General features: G+C 40.6%; 1 protein-coding gene across 1 annotated transcript in view; it reads right to left on the bottom strand.

Annotated features, from left to right (window-relative positions):
* Positions 1-16,112, bottom strand: part of MAGI1 (membrane associated guanylate kinase, WW and PDZ domain containing 1) — a 432,678-nt gene that overhangs the window by 103,796 nt on the left and 312,770 nt on the right. The window contains 3 exon segments of the mRNA XM_018554478.1: positions 1,682-1,717; positions 9,048-9,130; positions 15,497-15,701. Coding sequence (XP_018409980.1) covers positions 1,682-1,717; positions 9,048-9,130; positions 15,497-15,701 — 324 coding nt within the window.

Raw genomic sequence — 16,112 nt, forward strand, 5'->3', positions numbered from 1 at the left:
GGGGTAGCCATATTTGCTTGTTATATAAGCAGATTCTAAGCAGATTCTGCTCCCTGATTTTCTTTTTTCGTGGTGTACAGTGATGGTGTTTCACTGTTCCTTACTCTTGGTACAAGTTTACAGGTAAGGTTTACAAATTGCAGAAAACAGACTCTAAGGCCAAATTCACTTATGAAAATCACATTACTTGCTATACAGTTGACCACAAGAGCTAGTGCTTACAAAGCAACAGTGGTATGCTCATCGTATTGATGGAAATGCTGGACAGATGTAGCTTGACATTAAAGATAAAATGGTCCCTTTACAAAATAATTGTATTTTAAAGTCAGCTCACAATACCAGATTTTACCAGCAGGTGGCATCATGCATTTGCAAAAAGCTTTGGCGCTACAAGGCGGAAGACCCTGTCACATGAAAGGGTACCAGGCTTGCTGATTATTTCCAGTTTTCCTGGATATCCGTTTTATATACTATTGTGCTAAATGTAATGTGGTCAAGTCTATACAAACTGGGCAATAATTGGGTCAAATATAATTTCATAAATATACAAAAATACAAAAATACACAGTCTATACATATCTGTTACACGTTTAAAATGAACAAACTGCAGCAGAACTTTGATGCATGGTCACATGATGCTTTCTAACCAGTTAGAAACAGAATGTCCATAAAAGTTGCAAACTAAAGAACCTAGAGGAATATAACTTCAAAGGAATTAATGAATATTTAAGGACCAACACATTTATATACTGCACTATATACTGAGCGCAAGGATTAAATTGGAACTCTAGCAAATACTTTTTTCTGTTTGATAGAGTGAGGAAAGGTTAGAAACTCTGTTAAATGCTGTCTCTGTCCCAATGGGGTGATTTCCTTCTATTTCCTGCCCTGTTGACACAATATGAAGTGATAACAAAAGTTCAAAAAAGCGAAACTTTACCCCTCAAGCAAAATTTGCAAACAGGCAAGCTTTTAACAACTATACTAGACTTCTTTGGCAATAAAACATTCCTATATTAGCTATAGGATATAAATCAACTCTGTCAACTTTGTATACACCAAATGCAAACCCAGATATTATAAAAGTAGCAGTGACATCATCACCACATCATCATCTGCTCCCTGTGATCATCAGGCCCCACCCATTGCAGATTGCAGAAAACTACCGGAGGGGATGGATATAAGACCAGGCACCTTGCACAAGGAGAGAGAGCAGCAGTGACTGGTCTTTATTACAGGAAGCTCCACGTTCCATACTGCATTACTGCACAGATCTGGAAGGAATACACAAACCACTCCAAGATTCAGGGAAGAATACACATGACTCTTGTATTTAGGCCATAGTTGCTTATGCTGGAGTTCAGCTTTAAGCAATGGAAGATTTCAAATAGAGTTGCTTCAAGACCTGTTTCCCCTTGACAGATTTTTTTCTTCACTCCTGTTCTGGTAAAAAGTGAGAAATTTGAGGCTTCTCACTTCTCAGTCTGTGTAACAGCACTATCCATGCAGAAAACTAAGAGTGAATATCTCAAACTTGGGACAAAGACAGAACAAATAAATCTAACAGGTGTACTAACTCTTTCTCACCCTACAGAAAACGAAAAAACATTCTTTCTGGAATTCCACTTTAAACATGTTTGGTAGAAATCAACAGCATGAGAAATAGAGAGTAACAAATTACCTAATTCACTGTCCAGTTCCTCGGTGTGGACCCCTTCTTCTCCAAGGAAGAGCAGTAAATGAGACAGAAAGATGAAAACAAAATAAATTCAGACACCAACACCAAGCTGGAAAATCCCATCAGAAAATATATAAAAATGAAATGAGCAGATCAGGTTGAAATGATCAAATCGAGTGCATTCTGAGGCCAACACAGAGCCACTATTATGACATGAGAGCAGATTCAAAATGAAGGCTACCTTTGGGGACTTATATCCAGACATGTAGTGTTAGAAAAACAGGAACAATTATTTACTGCTTTTGTAAATTAGAAACTTAAAAATAAAAAAAAACTCTGGTGTTAACATTTTCCAACCAAATAAAAATATCTGAAAAAGACACAGCAAAACCATGACTAATGACTAAAAGATAATAATAATAATAATAAAGGGGTATAATAAATCATTATGCACCCATTATTTAATACAAAAATACTGGGGATTCTGCTGAAGCTTAAAAGAGAACTATGGGGTAACCTTTTTATTCCATAGTTCCGTTTAGGGTCACAGGAGGGCATATACTAACCTGCTCCAGTGACCCAAAGCTCAGTATATACCGAGCGCACCACAGCACCAACAATACTGTCAAAATCCACCCAGCTGCGTGAGTGACAGCGGGTTCTGCCTATCTAGAGGCAGAGTCAACTGTGCCCTCCCCGTCCGTTCCACCAGTCAGTGCTGGAGGATTGGAAAGAGGGAATCCCTGCGGGGAGCGGTGACTGTCAGTCACCGCTCCCCGCAGGGAGATGATCTGGAAGTGAGTGAGTGACAGTATGTGTCCGGTTTCTGGGAGGTTGCAGTGTGTTGCCAGCCCATTCATTTTGAGCGCACTTTATCACAGAGATCGCAAAACTAAGAAACACTCATGATTAATAATAATTGTAGATATAAATGATTTTCTCTATTAATTGCACAGATTGTCATTCAGTCAGGTTTCTCTGAGTTTTTTTTCTTTGTTTGTTTTACCATTTATGGATTTATATGCGAACTTCTACCACAAAATGTCTTTAATTTTGCTTTTCATTTAAACAGAGAAATTACATTAATGGAGTACTAGCAATAACACTCATGTAACAGATCAGATCATTTCAACCTGTACTTAGCTATACAGATATTTCTGTCACCAAAGAATATTAGTATAAATGAAGTATAATGAGGTCAACACCTTCACCCAAAAACCAACAACACTTTTAGTCTACAGCATTTTGTGACCTTGCATTTCACTCTAAAATATATGTAGATGAATAGGTATTTAAAGGCCAACTCCGCCATAAATTAATATGAAAGTTTTGGATAGTTGTTGGGAAGGTAAATCACATGGCAGCTTTTTATGTCCCTCAAGGACATCAGTTTCGAGATATCTCTACAATTCCCACATCTTTCCATATGCTGTGGCTATTACAAGATCACTGTTGGTGTCACTCTATCCCAATAAATTCCCCATAATGTAATATAAACAAGGACTGGGAGAATTCAGTCGGCAAAGGGTGACAACCCTCAAGCGTGGCCATACATATGGCAATTTGGCAATCACAAAGCTATCGCAGACATAAAATTGTGGTTTCAACTGATCACATAGAAAGGGATTGAGGTTGCCCCAATCTAGCCTGATGGAAAAATATGATAGCTTTCAACTAAATTGTTGTCCTATTATTTCCATTTCAACTCTTGAATAAACTGTATTGAAGCTGTACATTTATTGCCCAGTTTCGACTTACCAACGGACCAAATTCTATTGCTTGAACAAACTCATAGGTGGTAAATTACTTGCGATTGTATTTGATTGCCAAAGACGCCAAAGTAGTTGAAAGCGACCAAAAATTGCAATTTGTATAGCCAGCTTTACTTTAGACTTAAAAACACAACACAAAACAATTGTGGGGAAATGTTATCATTGAAACCAATGGCAGCCACCAAAATTGCACATACCAGTTAAGGGCGGGGTTGACCGGTAAATAATTTGAAAATTGTTTTGCTCATATAGCTGTGTCCTTTAGCGTATTCTTTTTTTTTAACCATATTACCAAAATATGTACAGCTACTACTAACCATACTTATTTTTAAATGTACACTAAAGGCATTTAGTAATATTTTAGAGCATAAGAAATGCACATGCTGTATAACACTTTACATTTAGAAGTTCAGTGAATTGCTAATATTATCCAGGAGAAAATAGCAGAAAACCTACAAAAATGTACCTTTAATGTGAGTTTTACCTTTACCTTTTGAATTCCTCATGAAATTAACAGTACATTTCCTGTGCCTAGGAACTTCTACAGTATATCTGCAATTTGAAATGATGTAAGACACTGCTGCATCTGACTGCAAGTCTCGTAACATTTAGAATGAGATTTGCTGATGTCACCACTGTAATGCTCACTGTTCTCCTTGCTGGAGAGAAAGCTGAACCGTGAGACCTGTAGAGACAAGGATCTCCCTGTTTCTACTTAATTCATCCTGTGGATCTGTGCTTCATCCACTCTTCTTTTGGTCCTTGACTACTACCCCACCAGTCATAAGATCAGCAGTCATCAGAGGGCAGCTCCGACATGTGGAAGTAAAACCCTGCTCCTCTACCAAGATGGACACCTTCACACAAAGATATTGTGCAGAACAAGGCATGGTGAAACAGTAATGCGGAAAGGATTAGCAGTTGGGAGTAAAAAGGCAATGGTAGTGACTAGTCCACTGCCTTCTGTGCCTTTTTGGCACATTGTTAGTACCCAAGCAGTGCAGCCGATTGGCTACATTTTCAGACCAGCTCCGACAGGGCCACACACTGGTAGAATTTCGTCAGCAGAACTCAGACAAAATTTAACAAATGTAAGGGTAGCTTCAGTGAACAAGACATGATAAATCAGTCCTTGGAAAAATATTAGATGTAGGGATTCTAAGGGCAATACAGGTAACTAGCTCTTTACCCCCTGCTTGCTTTTTTGGCAACAGCTTCTAGAATCAGGTCCTATTTAACCAGAAAAGAAACACCTATGTGCCTGTTTCACTTTGCTACTAAAATCTTGGGCTTCCTGATTTAAGAACCAAATGGACAGGCACCATCCCATGTTTAATAATTTGCACCTCAGTGGCAGGGTTTAGTCCTAAGTTAGGAAAATCAATCCATTAGTTAAAACCACTTTCAAAGATGTGTACAAAGTTCTCTGGCTAATAAATGTAATGGTAGGCACCTTGTGGTGTGTGTTTGTGTGTGTGTTTTTAGGTGGGAATTTATTAATAAAAATATAAGATGGCTAAAAGGTTCACTTTAAAGGAAGCTATTTACAAATGTACTAATTCAATCTCCAAAATCTGTACACAAAAATTAGACTTTCTGAAATAATCCATTATCTACCTATTCTTTCACGAGTGGAAACATTAAAACAAAAGCCAGTTAGCACAACTTAAATCCCTTTTCCATTTCTTAGATCGGTACTTTAAAAGCAAATCATTCAAACCTGATTTTATTCAGCATTAGTAACATACAACTGTCTACTGCCTGGCTCAATATATAACCCTTGTGCCATTATAAAAAAACAGCCTGGTTTTCTCTGCTCATTTAACTGTCTCTGAACTGTTGTAAGTGTTGTAATAAAGGATTGATTAGAATAATACAAATGCAAAGCTGTGACAAATGCTTTTTACATCCAGACGTGTCGCTGGAATCAGTTATATTTTTAGCTGTTTTCCGAGACAAATTCTGCATTTAACCACTGGAATGCCTCAGGCATTGTTCATGCCATTAGCACATTCAGCTTGCTAATTCTGGTGGGGTCCAGACGTAGGAGGGCAGTGCAGAATTACCTTTCCCTGGCCGATGACAAAATAATGTTGGGGAGAAGGTCAAGGCATTTTGGGCTATGCACAAAATCTTTTAGCCTCTTGGACAAGTTGTCAGTCTTGCATCTCTACTGTATATGCTTTAAGAACATCTACGGAAACGTAAATGATACGCTCCTTAGAACAGATGAATATGCTACATATAGTTGGTGTAGACCTTTTGAAAGTGCCATGGTACCTTTCCCTGTATGTTTGATGCTAGCCAAATAACGATGGTAGCCAAATAACGCCTGTAAACAGAATATTCTGTTATTCCTGTACAGGCTAAAGGAATATAGGCTGTTCCCTTACTGAAGTTAATTTTTAATTTAGCTTAATGAATGAGGTGAAGCTGTGCTAACCTCAATCATCCAATCATGTGCAAGCAAAAATCATGTGTTTTTTTCTTTGAGCATAATTGGGTATTCAGAACACGGCTTCACCTCATTCAGTAAGCTATGTGAAAATTAAATTTGCAAACTGAACATGGTCTACTCCTTCAGTAAATAAGGCCTATTGTGTCTAAAAGAGATTGGGAACCTTTGGCCTGGTGGGAACACACTACCCTTTCTCGTTAGGGATGGCTTTTTGAGGACTAAAGAAAGTGGTCAATATAACATAGGGCTGCATTCAGTGGGTGGCATGGTAAAAACGGACTGCTTTTAAAGGACATGATTTAGTTTGACAAACATCTTGACATCTTCCAGCATCCCCCTTTGTGACTCTCGGCATTCAGTCAAATGACATCTTAGAGCTGCAAAAAGGTTTTTGTGTGAAGACTTCCCTCTTCTAGATGATGTGATTGCAGGTCGGAAAAGGGGAGCAGGTAGCTATATAAAGCCCAGCATGTGTCTCTGACTGTAGATCCTGCTTTGATCAAGGTCTGAATGGTGAAATAACTCCACTCAGGGCCACTAACCCAATACATCTAAAGAGTACTGGCCCTGGAGCAAAGGCCTCCTAGCCCAGTCCTCCCCTGCTTCAAAATCATACTACTCAAAAAGACATATTTCTGTCTGTGCTGTATAGATTCAAATAGGCTACACCTGTATAGGTCTCAAGTTTCCCAAAATAGCCCCCCAACCTATGATCCCGTTAGAGATATGCAAGAATCAAGTGTACAATTGCTGAACACAAAGAGCGTTTAAGTTAACTGCGCATGTACACATATGGTCAGTCTATCCAAAACTGAGAATTCAGATTTTAGCAGATGCCTGAAACTTTAAACACCTGGCAGTTTCTTATAGACTCCTGTGTACTCTGTAGGCAGTGGCGTCACAAGGGGGGTGCGGCCCGCACCTGGGTGACACCATTAGAGGGGTGACACCAAAATGACTGACAGTCATTTTGGTGGCAGTCATTTTGGTGTCACCACCCCCTACAAAAAGTATCAGGAGAGAGGAGGGGACCTGGCGGCATACCTCATCCCGCGGGGTGAACGTCCCCTCCTCTCTCTGCCGGCGTCCATCACCAAGATGGCCGCCGACAAGCGTCAATCAGATGGCCGCTCATGCGTGATGACTACACGGCAACCAGCCTTGGGACGTCCCTGTCTGTAGGCGAGATCTTTGTGCCAAGTTTCCAGGTCTACGCACCTGCTGCGACCATTATTAAGGGCTCCCACTCACCCTGCTAAATTTTGTATGCTGAAGAGAATATCACAAGAGGTTCTGGAACACAAATGGTCGGAGGAGACAACCAACACTACCAGGTGGAATGGAACAGAGGTGGCTATACGTCAGGCAAAGGTCACTGTTGGAGCATCCAAGAGGTGTAAGAAACCAGGGGCTAGCTCAGCCAACCAGACCCCCATCTATAACTAAAATAACTTTTTTGGGTGGACCGGTCCATCAATAACTTAAGCAGAAAAATGCAGACCATCTGCTACTGACTATTATTTACTATGTGTCAGGCTGACAGAGGCTGCATCCTCATCTTCCTACCGTACTAGGACTGCTCCTTGTTACTTAAGCAGCAATGCTTGTATTGGTCTCTTACATTTTGGGAAGCATGGAGTACACTTTTTTAACAAGTAAAGGTATCAGCTTATAGTTGGCATGCTAGTAGATGGTGTATTTGTGGCCTGCAAAAAGGCCTTACGTGAAAAGACTGTTATCCTTTAAACTATGACCCGTCACATCTTCAACATTACAGAACAAGTCCAGTTGAATGTGATGAGTTAATACTAGCTATGCCATGATCTGCTTAATGAGAACGTTCCCAGACATATAACCCTTCCCCTGTCTGGAATTAACTTTAAATTGCAACACTACATTAACTGAAAGTATATAGCCAGCAGTTATGACTTCCAATATAAAAAGATCCGCTAGGGTTACTTGTATAAGTAGCTGAGAACTGCAATACCTTTGCTCAGATGCAGATGCCCTAGCCAGATGACTACTTCATCCCCACAATTCTAGTCCTGACACGCTCCCTTTACTTACTTACATTAGAAATACAGTTAGGTCTCCGCCTGTGAGCGACTCCCCAGGAGGAACAAAGGAAGCATGAGCTAAGGGCAATCCCAATTATATCAAGATCCTCTTTACCACCCTATTGGTGCCCACCAATATGGCACCAGTGAAATGCACACTGGAAGTTCCATTGTGAAAGGATCACACATTTTTCAGATACCCCCTAATTGGGTAGTTATGTACAAGTGAAGTATACTGCTCTATAACCAATCCTCTAGGAGTTTGTGACCATTTACATTTGTTCCTATAAATTATGGTGTATTACCTTATAAACTATCATAGCTTTCAAAGTTTATACATATTAACCACACAGAAATACCTTCCTAACCGATCTGGGATCTGATTGCTATGGGTTTCTGCACCTTGCAGTGTTTTAATGCATAAACCTGAATATCAAATTATATATCCAATTGCCTTATGGGATCAGGAAGAATTTTTTTACCCTTGTTACAGCAAACTGAACCATTCTTTATAGGGTTTTTGTTTTGCCTTCCTCTGGATCAACAGTGGGTAATTGTGGGCATAGCGTTCTGTTTTAGGTTTTTCTTCTTTTTTTCTTTTCCTCCTCCCATCTCTATAGGTTGAACTTGATGGACTTGTGTCTTTTTTCAACCTGACTAAAACAGCAGATTGAATATATACTTATCAAGTGTACATAATTGAAGGTACAGCTATATAAAGGATACAATAACAGCAAGCAAACAGATTGCTTGCTTATAGGTTATTGAACTGCAATAGTTACGGTATTGTCACATGTATGACCAGCATAATACAATACATCTCTCATAAATCTGCATAAATGAGACATGACAACCGGTCTTAACTGGTCAAAAACCTCTATAAAAGGCAGTTAGACTCATCAAATATGAATCACTATAAAACATATTTTTACATTTAAAAGAGAACATGTGTGCTATTTACACAGAAATATAAAGTGCAAATAAACTGAGAAAATGGGGTGTGAAGGAGCGATGGGTGTTATTCGTTATACCTATACATGTGTGCAGAAAATGTACAACATTTTAAATGCAAATTGTTTTACCATCATCTTCACATTCTTCTAAAGGCTTCTGCTTTTTGTTCAGGCACCGTGGATCTAACCAGGATGTGGTTTTAGTGTTGTGGCTGAAAGAACAAAAGATAGAAAATATTATTCAATATTTGGATGTTCACACATATATAATTCTAATGAACCAAGTTTCAAGCAATTCAACTCTCACTCCTCGCACCCCCCTCGCCCAGAACATTCTTTACATTTCTGCTATGGGCCGGTTTATTGAGCAATATCTTTTTCATTACTTTAAATAACAAATTAATAAAAACATTCTTTAGGTAAAACAGGGCTTTCTTTTGGTCTTTTTTTTTGCAAACCATACACAAAATGTAAAAAACTAAATCTAAAACAAAAAGTGCAAGTCTAACATTAGTGTAGATAAAGAATATACATTTGATTCTATAATTTGTCCTGTTTAAAATGAGAGCTTTTGAAAAAACATTTTTAATGCAACACTAGAAAATATAAACAAATGTAAAAAAATTAAATAAGGCCCCATTCACACTGAGCGATTTATCGAGCGATTTTTGCAGCGATATCGCTCATATTTCCACACGATATCGCTCCATGTAGCTTCTCCAATCCATTTCAATGGAGCTGTTCACATCTCGTCGCTCAATATCGCTCAATATCGCTTGTAGCTCGTCGCTGGTAGCTTGTCGCTCCTACATGACCTTTTTTTCAAGCGATTTTGAGTGATTTTGCTCCTGATTGCATACAGCCCAATAGGAAGACGTCGCTCAATATCGCTCTATATCGCTCGTCGCGCAAAATCGCGCGATTTTCATGTCGCTCAGTGTGAATGGGGCCTTAGAAAACAAACAGCAAAAATCTGATCATTAATAATTAAGTAGAAGAATAAATACATTAAGGATGATGGGGTAAAATAAAGTTTAATAAGGGGATAAAACAGAAACAAAATTAAAAAAAGTGTTAGTTTTTGCTTTTTTACTTGTTAAGTTGCTTTAATTGACACCATATACATATCAAGGTATTGCCCCTTTCACACTGGTGGTCCAATCGGGTACACCCGTCAGTTTTTCAAACGAACCTGATTGGATGCCCAATGATAGTCTATGGGCAGCCATGCATTGATTCCTTTCTGCTCAGCCAATGTGTAAAAGGGGCCTATATCTCTGATCTGCAGATGAATAAAACAGACAAGATAGAAAAGTAACAGTGTTACATTGTATCTCTCTCTCCCACTTCTGAACAATGGGGAGGAATTTATCAAAACTGTAGCAAACAGAATCTGGAGCAGTTGTCCAGGGCAACCAATCAGCTTCTCTCTTCAGTTTGTTCAGGTAAGATTTGAAACTGAGAGAGAGAAGCTGATTGGCTGCAGTGCAAATCTGCTCCAGTTTTGATAAATTCCCCTCAATGTATATAAACACTGTGTCAGAAGGGTCTTTTTTTGTCAGCAGCAGCTTCTACAGCCCCTGTATTTACACAACTCCTGGCTATCATTTGACAGCCAGGAATTACTAGCAAAGGCGAAGCAGTAGCAGCAGCGGGACAGGACAGAGCATACTAAACATAACCTGTGTATTTCAATAAAGTTTTCTTTGGGGCATGTATAGCAAGCCTAGTGTCCACAACTAGTCAAAACCCAATTTAATTTGGGTAAGTTAAATACATTCCAGGTGCATCAAAACAAGAGTATGTAAAGTTTCACAGCTCATTTCTTTAGAAAGCAGCCACAGCCCGAGTAGAAAAGCCTGACCACTGCCAGCATGTCCTAGAAAAGGTCTCTTGCTCTCTGTGCAGAAGCAGTAAAGGTCTGGCACACGTCCTGCTATGTCAGAGCAAGAAAGAGAATAAGATTTGCTGACTGCAGAGCTAAAAAACTGACTCAGCAGGGGAAGTGTTGGACCTCTGCAGAGAGACCACTGCCTCCACACAGGGAGCAGGAGTCCTTCTCTACAGCATGCTGGAAGGGGACAGGCTTTTCTACTCAAGTTGTGACTGTTTGTAAAGAAACGAACTGGAAGTTGATGAGCGCATTTTGCTTAATGCATTTAGAATCTATTTAACTGATTTAAACTGAAAGTTCGATAGGGCTTTGAAGGAAACCTGTGCTGTGAGAAATATGGGGGACGGCATCCTTTTAAAATCTTTTACATCACTGATGCACTTTGCACAGTCTTATGGAAATAAGCAAGGTGATATTTATGAAACAAAAATGCTCACTTGCGGTTTGTTTTTGATAAGAATAAATTTGGGTATCATGTAAAACAAACAGGATGCAGCATGTCTGTAACATTTACACGCATCTTACATTTTTATCTGCATCCCAGCAAGCACAATACTCATTGATTCACTGCAGCAAACCTAAGACAGAGACTGGGGATGGCGGAAATTCCACCAACAGCTCTGTGCAGACATGAGTAAACCAATGACACATGCAGGGAAAGACATATCTGAAGAAGATCTGCACACACACACACATAGGGTTGACACCTGTATAGGATTCACCCTGACAGTCCGGGTTTTGAATGCTGTGTCCGGGTTTCATGGCAGCAGAAACCCGGACACATGATGCCAGGCAGATTGGGGAAACCAAAATTAAGATAGGGGCTACTGGCCTCCCAATGAAAATAGTCTCAATTGTGATATTTACATATGAATGGGCGGCGCTATTTACATATGAATAAGCCACCACTCATTCTCCTCAAAAAATGGCCGTGCGCCGCTAGAGTGTTCGGGTTTCACTTGAAGAAAAGGTGGCAACCCTACACACACACAGTGTACGGCGCACCCCGGTGTTGCTATGGTTATAAGTAATTGACACATAGGAATCTTTTTCAGCAATGTCAGAAAATAATAGCTGACAGTAGACCGGAATGGAAAGGTCATAGCATTAAATTGCAGAACGGTTTATACAGCAATTGTTCATGTTCTGTCTATTTTTCAGTAAAATCAGACCTTTCCTTTAACAACAATTTTCTCTTGTACAAAATGAGACATATGAATCATGAAGAAAGCAAAGACTATAACAACATACACTCACTGGCCACTTTATTAGGTACACATTGCTAGTACTGGGTTGGACCCGTTTTGTCTTCAGAACTGCTTTCATTCTTCGTGGCATAGATTCAACAAGGTGATGGAAACATTCCTTAGAGAGTTTGGTCCATACTGACATGATAGCATCACACAGTTGCTGCGGATTTGTCGGCTGCATATCCATGATGTGAAGCTCCACCAGCCTGAACCGTTGATACAAGGCAAGATGGATCCATGCTTTCATGTTATTTACCTCAAATTCTGACCTGGCCATCCGAATGTGGCAACAGAAATCGAGACTCATCAGACCAGGCAACCCATTCTGATGCTCGGTTTGAACTTCAGAAGATCATCCTGACCATGTCTACATGCCTAAATGTATTGAGTTACTGCCATGTGATTGGCCGATTATATATTTGTGTTAACGAGCAGTTGAAGAGGTGTACCTAATAAAGCGGCCAGTGAGTGTATATACTAAGTAAATTGGCTCCTTCATTCCCTGGTTGCTGTACGGACTATATGAGTAAATTAGATCTCCATAGAGTACTCCATTATTGGGTGTTGCTTATATTAATAAAAGGGAATGCAGTACCTGACAACATTATAACACAAACACGGGACCTTTTTTTTACTACAGGTATTTATATATCGCCAACAATTAATGCAGCAGTTTTACTGACTGTACATTCACATCAGTCCTTGCCCTCAAGGAGCTTACAATCTAAGATCCCTACCTTACATACATACATACATACACAAATACATACATACACAAGGGCCATTGTGGCCCCTATCATGTATTTCCCAAGCACCGTAAGGCTCAACATGAAGAATTTGATTCTTTTCAGTGGTGCACGTTCGCACCAGAGCCTGGTGTCACTTGTCATTCGGGAAAGTGCATGAGATATGTTTTGGCCAGAGACTCACATTTTTGACCCCATAGGCTTCAGCAGGTGCAATTTTGTACCTATCAACCGCATCCTCTTCCTAACAAAAATCACAAAATCCTGAAAATGCCTTAAAAAAAAAAACACCAAATATTTGCAAAAAATGTGAAATCGCCTTAAAGCTCTCATGCTCGAGTATAATTGAGGGCTTAAGCTGGCCATACACTTCTTGAGTTTTGACCTAGTCCTGCTGAGTTTGATGAAGTTGGAGCACTGTGCGGCCCTGTCGGCACCACTGTGTTCAACAAAAGGTCTGAAAATTCTAATTTTAACAGGCCCTACGGCCTTCAGCTGTAGTCATCGTTCAGGTATACAAAGAGCTACATACCTGCCACTGTCGTAATAGAGTAGCCCGGCATGGATTCACAGCGTGGATGGGGGAATCAAGCTTTTTTTTCTTGTTCGGCCTGCAGGGCTGAACAAGAAAAACATTACTAGTATATGGCCAGCTTTAGACTGGAGCCAATTAACCTACCAGCATGTCTTTGGAGTGTAGGAATAAACCAGAGAACCCGAAGGAAATCCACACAAGCACAGGGAGAACATGCAATGCATATCACTGTCAGCGGCCATCTTGGTGATGGACGTCGGCAAGGATAGGAGGGGACATTCATCTGGTGGAATAAGGTATGCCACCGGGTCCCCTCCTCTCTTGTGCAGCTGTTGGGTTCTCAGTCGATGACCTAGTGCTCGACTTTTCAGTGGGGGTAACACTAAAATGACTCAGTCATTCTGGTGTCACCCCTTCTGATGGTGTCACCCAGTGTGGGCCGCACCCCCCTTGTGATACCACAGCTGTCAGAGTTGCAAAAAAGATTCATATTTGCTGTTCTGCCATTTGTCTCACTACTGCAAAACAGGTTTTTCAACACTCTTAATGAATTCCATGGAATATTCCTTGAAAGGGCAAGGCTGATTGGTTGACAGGTTTCCTCTCCCTCACATTAAAGGGTTATATAATATTAGAGTTTCAATACTGTCCGGGGGTCAGTTTAAAAAATCCACATGCAGTTCACCAAAATGGCAGACAGGAGGCCTCGGTGCTCACAAATCCCAGATGATGAAGACCAAACACAATATCCCCCGTTATGCCCTCCCCACCAAAAAGGAGTTGTTAAGGGATTTGCTCGGCTTCTTGCTTCACCAAGCACCATGTGAACTGCGTAGAGGTCTGGTTTGTTCTGTGTGAGGAATTAATAGATCCTTCAGAGACAGTGATGTGTATGAATAAACAAGCCTTAGTGTAGAAAGCATCCGGTTCTTCTGGTTTTAAGGTTTTTTTTCTTTTTGCTTGCTGCGCTGCAATTTTTTCCTGTTTTTTTTTTTCTTCTTTTTTTCCCAGTAAGGCGATCATTGTTTGAGGGGAAAACCATGCAAATTGAAAGTGTAACCCGTCAACAAATCACACGCTGAAATATTAACACTGGAAGCTTTCAAGAGGATTTAAAATGCATGACCGCCAGAAGGGAGCAGTAATACATAGCAGAGTTGTACAACAGTCAAGTACTCATTAGAAAGCAGCTATCATTTGTTTTAAGGGGGAAGACGGTCTCGGTCTGAAGCTGCAGCTTCTGCGATGAATTATGTATTTGCATAAACAGTGCTTTGGACGAAGATCCAGCACTCGTTGCTAATCTCAATTTCTGATGCGATTTTTAAGTAGCACATTGAAAGTGCGAACTATAGTCTTTTGAAATCTACACCCCAGAACAAAACTGCAATATATTGCAGATTGCCAGTCCTATGACATGATGGCTGCCTTAGGTTTATTTTTCTGGCTTTTTTTCCTTTTAGTTTCAGCAGGTGATCCTGTCAGTAACACACTTAGGGTGACAACACTTATTAAACTGCATACCGATGAATGAGAAACTTTGAAACCCCAGACAGAGCCGTTCTAAAAATGAGGCAGCCTAAGGCTGTTACCTCAGGCGACATCTCGTGGGGGAGGTGTAAGGGCCATACAGAGGTGTAAGAGCCAGGTGGGGAGATGTGTAAGGGTCATACACACCTCTCCGCCCAGCTCTTAGCAACTTGGGACGCTGGCCACGGCTTCCTGCTGAGGTCCTAGGAACCAGTGACATCACTGGTTGCCAGTAGCTCAGCTGGATGCCGGCCAGAGCAACCTGCAGAAGTCTTGGCAACTGGTGACAACACTGGTTGCCAGGAGCTTGGCAGGACACCACCCTCACCTCCTGCTGCCACCTCAGGGGGCAAAAAGTTAGGGATGCCCAGCCAGGTAGCTAGCATTTCTAGGAGGAGAAACAGCAATGACAACCTTTATATTTCCTTTAGTACACTGCAGCCCATCTATGGCCTCCCTTAACCTAACTGGCTACACAGAAAGTGTATATCAATGTAATAAAATATCATGAATTATACAAGTATGGGATATTTTACCTACATATTGGAGAAATGTTATTGGCAGACCTTCTACACACAGCACATTCAGGTTTATGGAATACAGGGGGAAAATATTGCACTTACTCTATAAAATAGACTTCTCCATTCTCTGTGTAGGCCATCTCCCAGTTTTCAGGCAGGGGTCCAAGGATGTCCTCGTCAGCAGGAGGTAGGTACTGAGGCAACTTCTGAGAAGCTTCCGTGGTGCGAAAACTAGGAAGGATCCGAACCGGTGGTGCGTCTATCTCCTGCGTAATGATGCTTGAGGTTTCGTCTTGTTCACTAGAATCTGTTGACATGCAAAACGTAAGAGATGGGTCTGAACTGACAAGAAAAACACTAAAAGGTGCCAAGACATGCTCTCTGCTTTCATCCCGCAGTTTCCTATATTACTAGTTGAAGTGGAACTCAGCCCAGTTTTAGTAATAGAGGGTAATAACCCATTATTTTTTCCCCCATGTGTCCAATTTGGGAGATTTCCCTTCACTTCCTGTCCGATAGCCACAACAGAAAGTGTGTGGAAACCCCTCTAAAGTGAGGGAATATCTGGTGATCAACAGGGTCACCGGAAGTAGTATCCCCATTGGAAGATGTCCCATCTATTCCTGTTCTGATGAAGGTCACCAAGACAAATAGGGAGGGTGAATCTCCCTAATGGGGACACAGACAACAATAAAAATCTGAGAGGTGTTCTAATCCC

This window comes from Nanorana parkeri, unplaced genomic scaffold, assembly GCF_000935625.1.
Source record: "Nanorana parkeri isolate BGI_ZX_2015 unplaced genomic scaffold, ASM93562v1 scaffold9, whole genome shotgun sequence".
Classification (NCBI taxonomy): Eukaryota; Metazoa; Chordata; class Amphibia; order Anura; family Dicroglossidae; genus Nanorana; species Nanorana parkeri.